Source organism: Xyrauchen texanus, chromosome 4 (assembly GCF_025860055.1).
Source record: "Xyrauchen texanus isolate HMW12.3.18 chromosome 4, RBS_HiC_50CHRs, whole genome shotgun sequence".
NCBI lineage: Eukaryota > Metazoa > Chordata > Actinopteri > Cypriniformes > Catostomidae > Xyrauchen > Xyrauchen texanus.
In genome coordinates, this window is record NC_068279.1 from 11,905,703 (window position 1) to 11,922,872 (window position 17,170).

At 38.0% G+C, this 17,170-nt stretch overlaps 1 protein-coding gene across 2 annotated transcripts in view; it reads left to right on the plus strand.

Annotated features, from left to right (window-relative positions):
* Positions 1-17,170, plus strand: part of fam222aa (family with sequence similarity 222 member Aa) — a 63,736-nt gene that overhangs the window by 21,712 nt on the left and 24,854 nt on the right. For both annotated transcript variants that reach the window (XM_052114487.1, XM_052114494.1), the window contains one exon: positions 15,055-15,212. In XM_052114487.1, the coding sequence (XP_051970447.1) occupies positions 15,107-15,212 (106 nt within the window). In that variant the 5' untranslated portion in view covers positions 15,055-15,106. The remainder of the gene's footprint in view (positions 1-15,054; positions 15,213-17,170) is intronic.

Genomic DNA, 17,170 nt, shown 5'->3' on the forward strand with positions numbered 1-17,170 from the left:
CTTCTTTATTTTTTCTTAGGCTAAATTTCTCACTTGTCATCTAAATTTCAATTGAGAGTGAAGGCTGTCAGAAATGAAGTCCATCCTCTGCGGATATGTCCTCTCTCTGTTAGATATCCCTCAAGTCCAACTGTGAGGTCCAATTAAACCAAAAAGCCATTCTTGACTGCCCTCGACTCTGAGTTTGTTTGTGTGTCAGGGATTTACTCTGTACATACATATCCTGTGTGTGCACTTATAGGCTTTTGAGTTCCTTGCCCTTGTTTTTCTCGTTTGGGCCCTGCAACCTTGCAATTTATGCAAACTATTAAAAATGTAATGGGCACAGTCTATTATAATTTAATCCTAAAGTAATAGATTCTGTTAAATATGCATGAGCTTGGCTTTATAGATGAAACTGGAATTAATGTCTATCAGAGACCCAACCAGGAAGGCACGGAGGGAGGGGGAGAGGGGGATAAAGGAAAAGAGAAGAAGATGAGATATCATATCATTATTCAAAGAGGATATGATTGCAATGGACAGAGGCAGACTGTCTATGGCCAGACGGGACGACTGGTTTAATTATTGCAAATATTGAGCACATTTACTGAGGCTTGGCAAGCTGAGACTCTGAAAACCGATCCAGCCATCCCCCGGTTCGATTGTCTCCCTTTTTGATGAGGAAGGTTGTGTGCTTAAATGGGAGGAAGATATGTTTTGAGCTCTGGTTTGTTTTTGGCAGGCCATATGACAGCTTAATGAGGAAGTTAAGGAGCGTGCATCGGAAGGTCAGAGACTGCCGATCAGAGAGCGAGTCGTATATCTCCACACAAAGTCTCCTCACCCGTATCCTGTACACTCAATCTGTCAATCTCTCATCAGCTCCGCTTACCCCACCGTGCTTGCCACACAAACAGATCCATTCTTTTGGTCTGTTTACCGTAAATTCAAAGGAGCAATCAAAGGTAGAACTGATTCCTGTGCCACTATGGACACCTGTGAACCACCTTTGTGTCCCGTTATTTCTTATGTAAAAGGTAAACTGAGACAATATCCACAATAATGCATTTTCCTTTTAATGCCGTTTTTGTTTGAATACATATTCATTTGAATGCCGTTTTTATTTGAATGCGTTTAAGTTCGTTTGAAAGCACATTGGTTCTGCTACGTTTATGCCTCTTATCCACACAAGAACAATGTTTTCTTCTACTGAAAATTGAGATGTTCAAGCAAAACACTTTTCAGGGTTTTGAAGTGTTGGAAATTCCTCTACCACAATGGACTTTTTTTTTTTTTTTGCCCCATTATTTCTTATGTCAATGGTAAACTGAGAATACATCCACACTGTTTTCATTTGAACTCCATTTTCATTTGAATGTGTTTTTGTTTGCTATATTTATGCCCCTTATCCACACTAGGACTGCTTTGTAGTGGGTTTCCTTGATGCGGTGGGTCTAAGCTAGGTGCTCATGGAGTTCTGCGTAGTGGAGAACATCTGTTGCCAGCCCTTAACTTCCAGCCTGACACTGCCATTAATCCCACAGCAGCAGGCAGACTCTGCTCAGCAGTGCTTGCAGGGCAAATGCTTCATTTCAAGAAAGACTGCAAGGAGAAATAAAGAAGCTTATGATGTATTAGACTATTTGGTGGCTGAAGTTTTTCCTTGGGGGTGGGTGTGCTTTTCTTCTCCTGAAGTATTTGTTGGTAGTGTGTGGCATAGAGGCTAAATGATTGGATGGTTCCGGTGGAGATGTTGACAGCAGACTATGTGCCGAAGGACAGATCACAAATGACAAATGAGGTCTTTCAGAAAAGTTTTTTTCCTGAAAAGTAATGTGATTGAATGGAGAGTAAATGGAGACGTGTGCTTAAATGTACTGCTTCTCAGATTTTTCTGGTGTGAAAAGTATTTTCTAGTAATCTCACATTTCAGAAAAGATCTCAACACTGGGCTCAGACCCCCAAAAATCCTAATGTCTGCAATGAAAGTCAAAGATTTCAGCATTTCAAGCATTTCTAATTAAATTCTTCCAAGATCAAATTATCCAAACTCTGCTATCCACACTCATTTTATACAACTCTCTCATCTTGTTTCTATTTTTATTTCTAATGAGTTTTAGGAGAAATGTTTACACAAAGGAATAATTTGCCCCAAAATGAATTTCTTGTTTGAATATGCACATACACAAATTACATTCGAGATCATGGAGCGGCAAGATTTGTATTTTGAGTAAACCATTCCTTTAAAACTGTGATGGCTCCTTTGGGCGTGTGTGTGTTTGTTTGAAGTGTGAATCCACCAAGCAGAGAAGCTCAAATGTGACACCCAGGATTAAAGGAGGGCAGTAGGCCCGCAGGCATGATTTAGGATTAGCTAACCCATTTAATACACCACGCATATCTCAAACTGTGTTTAACAACCGACCCAATCCCTTCCCCAGAAATGCATATTAATAGATTAGAGATACGAAGGGTTTGGGAGTTTAAATGGAGGGTGAGCTTTAGTCTCCTGCTGGTCTATTTTATTAAATTTTTTAAGGCCACATCCTCTTCGCTGTTTAATTTAATCGGCAGCATCTGCGCTCTGTAGAGATAGAAAGTTTATTTCTTTAACTAATCCTCAGATTTCTCTGCTCATTGAGCCACAGATCACTCCGCTGTATGAAGACAATTACCAGCCTGCTTGTTCATGCTAATACATTCTCTAACTAGAACGCTCCCCCAAAATGTGAGGGAGAGAGTGGGAGAGATGGGGCGAAGGATATTTTTTTTATTTATTTTTTTTTAAGATTAACATTTAATTATGAACAGTTCCCTGTCAAGGAAGCAGAGGGTCAAGAGAAGAGGGCAGCACACAGAGGGAAAATGGCAGGCGGTAATTTAAGATGCTGAACTCTGCTTAGGGACATGTGTGCCTCGCCGAAGAGAGAGAGAGAAGGTCAGAGGGCACGTCTCATCATAAGCAAGGTTTTGCATGACTGCACCTATTCTCGAGTGCTTGCGTGAGAGGTTTTAGTCCTTGTGTTTGTTAGTGATAGGATTTTGTGACATCGTCCACAGAATAAACGGTGTTCTTGAATAAATGGATCGGATCAAGGAATCCGTCTCAGAATAATTTCCCAAGCTTCACTTGTGACCTCGTGATCGTCAAGCTGTCGGTGTCGGTTTAGTGTCTTGTTCATGAGCTGTATAAGAGGCTTCAAGGCAACATTCACATCGTAATCTAAAGTGTCCTATTCCGTTTTTATGCTCAAATACTTTTGGTCAGGTTGTTCCTGTCATTTTAGCTGTGGCCTGTATCAAACACTCTTCTAAACGAGCTTAAAACTCCCATCCAGGCATGTTCATTGTAATATCATCAACAGATTACGTAATATGTAAAAACAATATCATAATTTATTACATTGCTTCCTGGAATACGCCATTCTGATTGTTTAGTTGGTCAATTCAGTGGTCTGATATTTCCTAATAACAACTGCACATCTGGGGATAAAGGTGATCCGACTGGTCATCCAGGTATTGCCAGTCATCTTTCCTACTTCTCAAATCACTCTGTGATCTCTACAAGTATGCTAATAAGATAATGTAAAAAATCTCTCTGTGCTTTCTACAAGGTTGCTAATAAAATAATGTAAAAATCACACATTTTATGTGAATTGATTTATTTGGCAAGACGTCTTGAAAAATGTGGGATAACCAGCACTTAGACAATCATTTTACAAAATGAACACAAACAGAACTCAGACACAAACCAGACGTGCGATAAAGCTGTTAAGACATAATTAATTTCTTCTCACAGAATAGCATTTCAACACTTCAGGATGACACAAGTCCTGAACACCCTCTTGGGGTACATTATGCCTTACTTGTTGTATACAATTAGAACTACTATTGGCTTCTATGCATTAGCATTAACATTTTATCTTCCATTTCTTCCTTTGAATAATAACAGTTTCTATTGTCACTGTTAAAATGCCACAATATTTTTGAGACCTAATATACATTAATAATGTTGTGTATTACTTCGTATAGTGCAATTCATGAATTAGTTTTATAATTCAAGGGTAAATCAAGTGCGCTATTGTGATACATTTCAAGTTAGATTCAGGTTAAAATCACATGAATTCCGAATGAATTTTCACACTGAAGTCAAAAAGCAAAAATTCAGATACAGATCCGATTTACGCATTTTAAAAAATCTGATTTGGGCCACATTGTTCTATGATGTGAACATAGCCCATGCGATAAACCTTCTTATGATTACACTCTCAGAGAATTTGACATTTCCGTTGAGTGTCAGATGTGGCTGCAGATGTGGAGAGTCGATGGCTGCACGTTGTGATTTATGCAAGAAGTCCAGAGTCAGTGTGTGTTTGGAAATGCTCTGCTTTGTATGTAATTTTGCTAAGCAGCTTGGTCAGCCGTGAACAAGTCTGTTTCATTCAGGAATGCCTCATGTAGTGACAGAAGTATTATATTCCTAGTAGTGTTGAACTGGGACACCTTTTCCTAAAAGCTCTAAATGGGCACTTACTATAGACAACCATTGCTTTTATACAAATCTAATTGTAAAAACTGTAGACTAAACATAACTTTCACCCTAACAGAAGATGGTTGCAATTAATAAATGTAAAAAGGCATTATTTATTAATACATTTTTATATACGTCCTGAAATGTCTCCAAATGGAAGTTTTGTCAAGAAAAATTGTCCCCAAACTAAAGCCAAGTATGTACACAGCAAAGACTTATCAAAGCCTTTCTGAGTGTAGAAAGATTACCATTGCACACACATTTCCTTGTTTAGCGGCCACGTTCACACACACATGCACACATGAATTGCAAACATACCCCACCTCACACTCACCTTCACTACCACATGTCTCTCTGAAGGGGAATGATAACATGGGTCTTTATTGGACGTTCGTGTGATATGGAAGGTGCCGGATGTTTCTTGCCACTGTGGATAGAGCTGTTATTCGCTCGCTCTCTGGTTTGGACAGAAAACTGATAAACTGATAAACTGATAGAGGACAGAAGAGATGTATGTTAATGCTAGGTAGAGGCATGCACTTGTTTTTGTGTACATGTGCATGTGCACATGCATGCATCGGAGGCAGAGTCATTTGTGCTGTGAATCAATAATGAATGGATCAAGGTGATCTACACCTGCAAAAGGACTAAATCAGTATTTTCTTTTTTATATTAATTATACAGTAATTTTATATTTTCTAAAGAACATGTGAGTGGAGCAAAAGTTGCCACAACAACGCTATGGTGTTGTGGCTGCCGTAACGTTGCTAAGGTGTTCTAAGTGTTTTTTAGTGTATTGCTGTGTGGTTAATAGTAGTGATTGATCAACATGGGTTTTTTTTAATGGCTGATGCCGATATCTTGAGAACAGGGCCAATGTAATGCTGACAAATAAGATATCAAACATTTTAATGTGTTAGAAAATTACATGTACTGCAAATTTATGAAAATTCAGTTAGCTTTTAATTATTATTTAGTTCAAAACTTAAAGCTACTCTATGTAAGCTTTTTTGGTTAAAAATGAACTAATTGCCATTATTGATTGAGTACATAAACTGGCTTATGACGTCCATCCTTGAATCATTACGTCATGTCCGCACACACAGGAAAGAGGTGTTGTCTGTCTCATGTACCGACTGGAGAAACTTAATATGCTGTTCTGCTCAATTCAGTAACACTCACACAGTTCAGGACCGCATCGTTGCAGTCTAGATTGATGTTTATCTGTTATCCCTTTGGTGAAGTTGTTTACCTGCTATAATGCTTGGAAATGTTTTCTGGTAGGGTTGTTGAACTTTATATTGCTTGTCATGCTTTTATGAATCAAATATTACTTGTGTTAACCGATCGCGATGTGTCTACGTTGTCCGGTGATGTTACTGTGAAATGTATATATGACTTATAAAATGTACTAGTTTTAATTGTTATATTGCATATTTTAGCATATTATTTTTACGTTTAATAAAGTATATTTTATCCCCATCATTATTGAATCCTCTTTTTATGTTTTTAGTTTATGTGTTAAAGTGTTCACTGCATAGACATGCTATTGTAGTAACTGAGTTTGAATAATATAGTATAAAAAAAATTAAGTCTTCTACTGAACTTGGATCAGCCATATCACAAGATTAAACTCTTAAATTGTCAATTGTAGTACAATTCAAGCATTTATTGTTGATAAAACACTTCAATAATCATTTTAAGATATATTTAAATTTGTATGTATTATTTAGTTTGATGATAGATAGCAGGTTCTCCTGGTTTTAGTCGTATAGGACTGTGTGATATGGCTACAAAAATTATATATCATTTTATTTATATTCATTAAATATATTTTTTAGATTTGTTCAATATATTTCTGGTGTATTTACCTTTTTAAGTTTCTTATCTCAAGATGTCTGAAAAATGTCAGATTATAATAATAATAATTCCTTACATATATAAAGCGCTTTTCTATTTACTCAAAGTTCTTTATGTAGTACAGGGGGAATCTCCTCAACCACCACCAGTGTGCAGCATCCACATGGATGATGTGACGGCAGCCATAGAGCACCAGGATGTGCACCACACACCAGATATTGGTGGAGAGCAGAGTGATACAGCCAATTAATGGATGGAGATTATTAGGAGGCAATTATTGAGAAGGGCCAATGGGATTTTAATGACCACAGAATGTTAGGACCTCGGTTTAACATCTCACCCAAAAGAGGGTGCCTTTTTACAGTATAGTGTGCCATCACAATACTGTGGCATAAGGACCAATACAGACCACAGGGTGAGCACCCCCTGCTGGCTTCCTTAATATCTCTTCCAGCAGCAACCTTAGTTTCCTCCAGGGGGTCACCCATTCAGGTATTGGCCAGGCTCAACCCAATAGTGGGCAGCCAGGCAAGAGCTGCAGGGTGATATGTCTGCTTCATGGGAAATTGAGATCAGAACGATGACACTGCTGCAGTGTACACAAAGCTAAAGAGGTGTAAAACTTGTTGGCTTCATTGTTCTATTGATTTGAACTATAGATGGTACATTAAACTTGTATTTATTGCAGCTAAACATCTGTGTGTGTAATTCAATTATCTCTTTTTCACTCTTTCAGTTGACAGCAGCTCATCTTTCCGACTTCAGCCCCTCAGGCTGTGATCAAACGGCACAACAAACAATGAACAAAATGTGGCAAGAGAAGACACTTGAATATTCACACTAACAAATGAATGCCTTTGAGCCATGGGAGTGTTATAGAATCAGTGTCCCTGTGATGTAAATGAGTTTAATATGTGATGGTGTGATGGCCAGCACTGTTCTTTTTGAGTATGATTGCACTTTTTGGGTATAGTTTTGGTTTATTATTTCTTAATGACAACCAATTGCTCCGATGTGCCTTTATTTGGATTTGCATGGGATCTGTCTATTCCAGTTGTATATTTACATGCATAGGAGAGATTGCACACATTGCTGTAGCTTTCCAAAATCTTTCTATAGGAGTAGTTAACTTGAAATAATTTTGAATATTTAATAAGTCCTGCAGGACGACATGCTATAGTCCAGGGCTAGTGAACTGGTGGCCCTAGTCCAAATCCGGCCCACCAATCATCATTGTCTGGCCCTCAGACTGATTTTTTTTATAAAATTGCCTCGCCATCTGAAAAACCAGAGCACTCTCTGTGCAAAAGAGCAATCAACAGTGAGTTTAACCAGAGACTGTTTAGCAGAGACAGGCCACTTTTATTAAAATGAATGGTACAAATTGGAACACCCAACAAAGAAGATCTAGCACCTAACAGATGTTGAAAGGATGTCCCGCCTTACAGGTAAAAGAGCCAGTCACCTTTTAGACACAGACATCACCTGTCAATCATCTCGAGAACATGCATGTGCATTAGCTATACAAGCCGGGAAATTTCGTTTTTAGGGTAATTTGAGGTAAAGAAGCACAATTTAATATTCGAGAATTGTCAGATTTTACTGCTGATTTGAAACATGTTCTTTGATCGTAATCTTGGCCAACCATTTTTTTGATTTTGGTGTTCCCCTATTCAAGTAGATAGGAGCTGCACTAGCATTACTGGAAATAGTCTCCCGGGAAATTCCAAAGATGGCCGCCACTGGACTAACTTGCTATGTAGACAGACTTTGGTTTAACAGCGCTCATTGGCATGTGAAACAGCATTTCCAGACCGGAGCATGTGTTTAAGCTTTTCGGACAATAGTTTAGTACACTTCTTGGATTGCACCGTTTAGGTGAGTATTTGATCGCGTCTTTTTCAATCAAATGTATTTAAATAAAATTGCTTAGCTGTGTGGAGTGTGGTCAAATCTACAGATGTAAAAAAATTATCACCGCAGTTGTTACAGAAATGTTTTCAGCACATCTTAGGCAACAAAAATAGAAATCGATTATAAAAACCGAACATTCAATGAAAATGTGCTGTAAAGTTTGCTTTTATTCACTGTTATTGAAGTGTCAAACGGGTGTGTCTCATCAGTTCAGGGGAGGCAGTGCTCATAAAAACAGTGATACGTGAAACTGAACCTGCAAATATGATCCTGATTATATTTGGTTCAATACATCTGTGAGTCAGCCCTCTCAATCATGAACAGCACCAACTCAGTTTTTTCTTCTTTTGCCATTGATTATCTGCACAGGTTTCTGGCTCTTGCACTGGCTATTGCGTGCAAATTTACAATATTTGAAGGACTAATTTTCTTCACTGAATAGGATGATACTTTATAGAGAAAATGGAAGAACAGACATTTTATCTCTTTTTTTTTTTATTTTGAAATGTAATTTAAATGCATTCTTTAGTAACATGACATTTCTCTATGACCATTGTTTTCATTTGTGGGTTGATATGTGTGAGGGCTTTAGCAGATCTAAATGTTTCTCCTAAGTTTTCATAATTTGTAAACTATAGCGCTAAAATTATAAAATTATACATATATTATGTTTGTTTTTTCAAAGTAATGTTGATAAAAAAAGATATTTGTTAGTGTCATGTTTATTTTTCAGCCAGGTCTTATAAAGGATTTTATGGCCAGACCTTAAAAAATATGATTTATTATGAATAAATGCACAGTACTAAAGGTGGTTTTTTTTTACAAAAAATGATTAACATGTGAACATGAAACATGAAATATTTCAAAATCTGAAATATTTATTGAGAGACTACATGAAATATTTGTACTTTCATTTGTCACATCACAGTACCAGGATCAAATGAACTATTGAAGTATAAAAAAGATGATTTAAAGGTGGTGGAAAACAGAGAAGAAAATGTAACCAGTTACAGCAATTAAAAATGTGTTTCTCTTATACATAATACAAAAAGCTAATGGAAATGTTATGCATCTTCAAAGTAACTTTTCAGTCTTACGACATTAGACATATATTGAATAATAATAATATATCTAGCATTTTTCATTGCATGAGGCAAATTGCATGATGCAATTTCAGTGTGTTCAACAGAGGGGGAAAAAAAAAAGAATAAATGCTTGACGTTTCTTTTCGGCATCAAACAAAAATAAGGTAGCTACTCTAGATGAATATGGCCTAACTATCTGAATGTCTCTGCATTATTTGTTTGGATAGAAAAGGATCTTGGATGTATATTGTGACTACATCAGCAGCAGCTCTCTTTGGAAAAGCTTCCCATCCACTGCAATCACACACACACACATTTCGCTCAGCGTTTTGTCTCAGCGGTCAATTAACTGGTGCTCCAGCCACCGTGGTGACAGCGTTAATGTGGGCTACTGTAGCATGATTCGAGATAACAGGCGTGCAGTCTCGCGTGTTGTGACAGAGATAGACTTCATATTATCATCCGACTCCCGCATGCGGCCCGAGCTTTGGCTTGGAAAGCAGAAAAGGAAGAATTTACTGCTACAATATGTTTGTGTACATTCTTCGAGAAGCAAAATATACGATCTTCCATCTGCTTACACTCGCAACAATAGCTGACCTGTTTTTGACCCTGGAATGGAGAAAACACTGTAGCAGATGTGGATATTGTTAAGCTAGTTATTGAATGAGATTCTATGTATAGTGTGAGTATATGTGTATTTTTGTTAGCAGAAATGTTTGTGCTCTATGGGTTTTAGATGCTTACCTGAATTCTTGTGTCCAGAGACTAGTATTGTTTCAGAAACATTGAGTCCTGTGTGTATGTGTGTGCATCTACATGCAGTCTTGTTAACAATCGTTGGATTTATGTCTCTGAGAGCGTGCCCATCTGCAGATGGCCACTCTGAAGGTTTGTTTGTTTAGCATCCATGTTTTTCCATGTCCTACTGTTTTGTGTGTGTCTGTGCGTGTGTGCGTCTGTGCGTGCGTGCGCGCAAGACTTGATGCGTTATTCAGATTTTGTTAATGTCCCGCCATGTCTAGTGAATCCCACATCTTGTGTTTGAGTTTAGTTGCAAAATATACAAAATTGTTCCTTGAGGTTGGTTTAGGGTTTTTCAAACTATAGTACGGACACCCCCAGGGGGACGCAAGGGTATGCTAGGGGGGTCCAGGGAAAATTTCAGAGGCAAAACTGTAAAAGTGGTCCCTCGCAAGGGGATCATCATAATTGGGGGTTCTTGATATCAAAAAGTTTTAAAACTTTCATAATTCAATTCTGAAAATCTCCCCTTTTGTGGGCATCCCAAACCAGTAAAAAATATTCATGAATATTATTTGTTGGTTTGTCTTTTACAGTAGAATTGCAGAATGTTTTCTTGTAGGGGTAGGATTAGGGTTTGGGTTAGGGCTAGTCTGTTGTAATTATAATTAGATTTAAATAAAAAAAACGAAATAAGTCTATGGTGTGTTCCCATTACCATAGCTAGTAGGTAAAAATATGTGTGTGCCTGTATGTGTTTTTTATATAATAGATACATGGTTGGAGTATTGCTGTCGGTGTTGATTATCTTAAGTGTATGTGTGCTTGCTCTGTGCTAAAATTAACTCTCTGTCCCTCTAATGGGCTCTTTCATTGCTTTCCATTCAGAAGTGTGGTGTGTGTGAGGGATTATGGGGGACTGTAGTGGCTGCTTGTTAAAGCTGAAGAAAAGGTTCTGGGTGTGTAGATTGGATTAACTTGTTTGGGCTTATTAAGAGGGGAGACACACAGGCTTTTTAAAAGCACTGCATGGGGCTCTGTCTCTCTCACACACTCAATGAGCTGGCAGGTCACCATTCAATTAGGAAGAGAAACCCCCCCTCCCATCATTCCCTCTCTCTCTCAGTTATCAAGGACAAATGCAAACCCTCTCTCCTTAACATCAATATACAGAGACTTGCCCTATAGGGAATCTGTTTTGGTTGAAATGGAAGGACCGTCTGGATTTTATAGACAGGAAATCAGGAAACTTTTCTCCTCTTTTCCCCCACCAGGCTTTTTGGCTTATCTTGTCTTCTTTTATCCTCACTTACACCTCTTTTTGTTCTCAAAAAACTCTTCAGAGAAAAAAGTGCACTTCAGAGAATATAGCGGCCTCAGCCAGCTTGAGGTTAATTCGGCCACTAGAGATCTCACCATGCATCACACAAACGGTGTATGTACCTGTACTATATATTGTTACAAATTCAATAGCACTTTCATTGTGGAAACTGAATAATGCACCGTATTGCCAGACTGAATCCGTACTCTCTCAGTTTCAATGATACTACCATACTGGGTTTCTAAATCTTATCATGGTACCAGGGTTCAGTCATATCTTTTAGAATCTGTCTCACCATTTTTAGGACATTGGGTTACGCATGATATTTTCTTCCAATGACAGTTTAAAAACCCTCTAGTTTTATCTAGTAACTGTGATAACAGACATTGATAACCGTGCATAAAAGTAAATAAGTAATGTGGACATCTCTAAATCTTTAAACTGTTTGCCGTTCATCATGCTGAGCTGGTACAGCTATTGACCGTATAGAGACAGCGATGAATGTTGTCTGTAGTGATGGAGATTGCGAAGGAGGAGTTTATATTGCCATTGCAGTTGATTTATTCAAATGGACTGATAAGCACTTTAGCTGACATACTGTAGCTACACAATTTCAAAGTGGATGCTTGTGTATTATAAATAAATATTGACCGACAGACCGACCAAAATCACTCGTCAAGCTCGTTCCCCATTATCTGCTCACATTCACATGCAGATTATTTGAAAACCAAGTCTGAGGAAGGCTAATCCATTTCCCTGCTGTGACAGAAAGCCAATGATGAGAGAGCGAGAAAAAGAGAGAGATGTTTACCGAGTTGAAATCTTTAAATAACACAGATTTTTCTTGTCAATAAAGCGATTCAGCACGCTCTTGGATTGTGTGTTTTTGGTTGTTGTCTGCAGTTTGAGGTTTTGTTCCCTCTGAAAGTCAGACTGATAAGATGGGTAGTTAAGCATTGTCAGGCATTGTTTCTTGCTGAGCTGCTTTCGTTTTATTGCGCCACCATTGACAAAACTGTATTTTGCGCAGTTGCCCTTTGGTATGACTTGATTGAGCAAAGTAGTACGTGTTCCTTTATTGGTCTTGGAGCAACATTCCTGTCAAGCAATCATCACACTAACTCTGACCCTATTCCTAACCATGACCAACCCCCAGAAGCAGAGGGATGATAGGTTAAAATGAATAGACCTTCTTCACGCTAGCGCCATCTTTGATTTTTTTATTATGGGAATGACAATGAGGTTGTGAGGGATAGACTAACAGTCTCTTCAATGGGCTGCACTGCAGTTTAAATTGTTTTTGGATCTTTCCATGGACATAACATTGATAAATTATCTGTCCTAGAATATTCAGTATACAAAGAACTTCAGACAACAGGAGTTGTCTGGTTTATACAGCTTTATACCATTTATGCCATTGAAGAGATGGTAAGTCTATCCCTCACAGCCTCGTTGCCATTCCCATTAACAATCAAAGATGGCGCTAGCGTGAATCAGTTTTATGTTGTTCAAGCTCCTCACTCCAGTCAAAAGCCTAAAATCGGATTTGTTGATCGGAATGTTGAGCCAGGACCAATAAGGATGTTGATCCAGGAATATGTTCTACTTGGGTAAATTATGTTTCACTTGTGCATTAACAGCACTCATAGAAAATGTCTGAATATGTGCACTTTTGCTTATTACATTGTTAGCCTCAACAAGTCCTTCCAGAAAACACACTCCACAACAGGAATTATAACACTTCATACCATTAACAGTGATGAAAATTTACCCAAATGAATATATTAATTTCATGAAGTTATTGTAATTGTTTAATGACTTAATGATATTTGATGTGGAGTAAATTAAGACCGAAGTACTGTACATGTTGCTTGGACATTGTTGATGAAATCAAAGTTCTGAGCTAGGTTGCTGGTTCGTACAGTACAGTGGCAGATTCTTGAGTTACAACCTTGTCCTTAGTCTTGGGCACTTAACCTGAGGTTACTCCATTTTCACTTAACATGCTGCAGTTTTATGGTCATTTTTACTATGATACAGTAATTGCAGTGCTTCCCAGAATTGTGTGAAATCTGGTATGAGTCTCTGGTAGTGGGCAGCAATGTAGCCCCTTTACACATTCACCATAGCTGCTGTTTCCTGTTGCCGCCTGCCTGGCACCTCACCCCTTTTTCTCTTCCTCATCTTGTGCAAGGGAACAGAAGATGGAGTGAGGCAGAGGAGGAATACAGCCAGAGATTTATGTCCTGGGGGAGATTGATTACGCCCGTCACTTGCCCTGATGTGCGCTTGGCATTTGCACCCCACCCTACTCATCAGCATGTTACACACACACACACGCTCGCACATTGGTGTAGCTATCCTTATGAGGACTCTCCATAGACATAATGATTTTTATACTATACAAACTATAGATTCAATCCCATCTACCCCTAAACCTAACCCTCACAAAAAACTTTCTGGATTTTTACATTTTCGAAAAAACAGTTTAGTGTGTGTTTTTATTAGTGATTAACAGTTTGTAACCTAAAAATGTTTCCTTGTAAACCACCCAAAAATGCACACTCACACACACACACACACACACACACACACACATAGACAATATGGACATTTAGACCAAACAAACACTCTGACAAGCTCCTGTAAATCGCCTCTAGTCCTTTAGTAAACCCTCTCTGCTGTCACCATCTGAACTTCAGACAAACACTTTTTATTGTCGTTTTTTACCCATCCATTTCATAAAAATACACATCAGCACCTAGAAAGTCTTTCCCGCAGGTCAACGCATGGTTTGCTCTTACCGTGTGTGTGTTTTGAAGTGGTGATGGATTTTTTTATTCCTCTGTTGATGGAAATAAGTGATGGGCTGTTGACAGGTGGTGTTTTGGGATGGCCAGGAGATGCAGCATGTGTGTGTTTGTAATTCAGCCCACAGAACCGAGAGGCAGCCGGAGCCGCATTAAGCCTCCACCTCACACACTCCTGTATTTGTGTGTCCTCCTTCTGTGCTTCCCTGGTGTGAGTTAATTGAACTCAATGAAAGATTTACATGTTAGAGATGTGGCTTGGTGGTTAGTGCACATGTTTTTTCATATTGACAAATTGTAGCTCATGCAGGTGACTTTGAATCCAGCTTGCAACATTTTCCTGATTCTACCCCCCTTTCACCATAATCTCTTCTCTCCACTACAATAAGTGTTATGAATATACAAAAGGTTATAAATATTTAAATTTTTCTCTTCTCTATAATAAGTGTAAACATTTTATTACAGTAACATATATTTTATTTGATCTAATTGTGTTACATATTAAATATAAAAAATTACAAAAAATTACAATGCATAAATTACATGCATATATTCAGATATATATATTCAGATAAATATATATATTATAAATATATATATTTATAATTTTTATAATAGTGTTTATTTTATTTTTTTTTACTTTTCTATTGGCCATAAGTAATTAACCTGCAAGTTAATTACTCATAATTCCTCTGGTTCTCAAAAGGCGATCAGGTTTTCACCATTTCGATCAGTGTATTTCCAATAGTCTTGCCTGCAGTATTGATGGTACATTGCTAACAGTTCAATATTTTCATTTTTCCACAGGTTGGCCTTGGAAAACCAGGGGCTGTAGAATCTTACCTGCGTCTTCGCAGTCATGCTGGCCTGCTTGCAGAGGAGGCAGAATCCTGCACCCCAGCACGCCACGGCTGCTTGCAGCAGCAACAAGAGTCTTGAGCCAACGCAACACATCAACCGCAAATGTAAGCAGCAAAACGTATCACAGTATCTTTTGTGTAGATGCACACACTCATCTGTTCATTGAAATATAGATTTTAGCAATTGACTATCATTTTGGCATTTCTGTTGTACAACCGCAATTCCGAAAGAGTTGGTTACAGTATGAAAAATGCTAATAAAAACAGGATTGATTTGTAAATTGTATTCACCCTTTGCTTTGTTGAAAGCACTACAACTACACATTATATTATGTTTGTCCTTGTGAATTTAATTGTTATAATTATTATTTTTAAATGTGAAGTAATTTCAAATCTGATGATTACAACAAGCTCCGAAAAAGTTAGGACAGTCGAGTGTTTACCACTGTGAAACAATACTATTTCTTCTAATAAAACATATTAAGCATTTGGGCAATGAAGACACAAGTTTATTAATTTTATAAAGTGGAAAATGCAGGGATGTCCCTGGAAAAAACAGTGCTTGATGGCAGTATATGTTGCTCCAAAGTTTTTACATATCTGTCTGCATTAATGGTGTCCTCACAGATGTGGGAGTTACCCATGCCATAGGCACTGAGACACCCCTGGACCATACAGACACTGGCTTTTGGACCTGACACTGATAACCGCTTGGATGGTCCTTTTCCTCTTTGTCCCAGAGAACACAAAGGCTATGTTTTCAAAGATGTTTTTAAATGTGGACTTGTTGGGCCACAAAACACAAATTCCACTGTTCTACTTACCATCTAAGATGAGACTGAGCCCAGAGAATTCAGCAGCGCTTCTGGACAGTGTTGATGTAGGGCTTCTACTTTGCATGGTAAAGTCTTAACTTGCATCTGTGGATTAGTGTTGGCTAACAAAGGTTTACTAAAGTAAACCCAAGCCCATGTTCATGAAATCCATTACAGATGAATGACGTTTTTAAAGACAGGGACAGCTGAGGGATCGGAGATCACAGGCATTCTGACGTGGTTTTCGTCTTGCACTTTACGCACCAAGATTTGATCAGATCCCTTGAACCTTTTTAATTATATTGTGCGCTGTAGAGGGTGAATTGCCCAAAATCCATCCAATTTGTCTTTGGGGAACATTGTTCTCAAACTGCTGGATTATTTTCGGAAGCATCTTTTAGCAGATTTACAAGTCTCGAACAATCCTTGCTCTTAAAGTCTAGGCTGTTTTTGGAGGCTCCTTTTATACTATGATACAATTGCCTCACCTGTGTAACATCTCCTGTTTCACATTGTCTTGTTATTTCAACTCGTCAAATCATTATTAGTCTTAAATTGCCCGTCTTTTTGGAGCAATCATCTGTTATGAAATTATTTTATATTTAAACAAAAACATCATATAATGTGTAGTTGTAGTGCATTTCTCATACTGTCCCAACTTGTTCGTAATTGGGGTTGTATGATTCCTTCTTATCATAAATTGCATAGCTGGTTGAGAGCAGACTGGTTTATCTTGCCAATTGTCGCTGGCAAAGTGTATTAAAAATGATGTCATGGTGAAGTGCCAGCTCTCTCAGACTGAATAATTAAATCTGACTCTGCTGTTAGATTCTGATGACAATGAGGATGAATATATGAACTTTGACTAGAAACTTTTCTTTCACACTGTATTCTTTTGACACAGGCTGTTTTTTTATTATCAGCATGATGAGATTCATGACATCAGCTTGAATGACCCCCAAAATATTAGCATTACACTCATTTCATGCGCCAAGAAGCTTCACTTAGTTCACAGTGGCATTGTTTAGACATGAATAGTTAACATCTTGTTATTTGTGCCCTTGAATCAAGTGCTGCTGGCTTTTATCCTTGTGCCTGGGACCCCTCACAAACTTGTACTCTACTCAACTGTTCTATATACTACTCTGCTGCTCTAGGGCTGGGTAATAATAACAGATTTTTCAATTAGATTCCTGTTCACAAGCTTTCGATTCCAATTTTGAGTTGATATCAATTCTTAGGTTCACT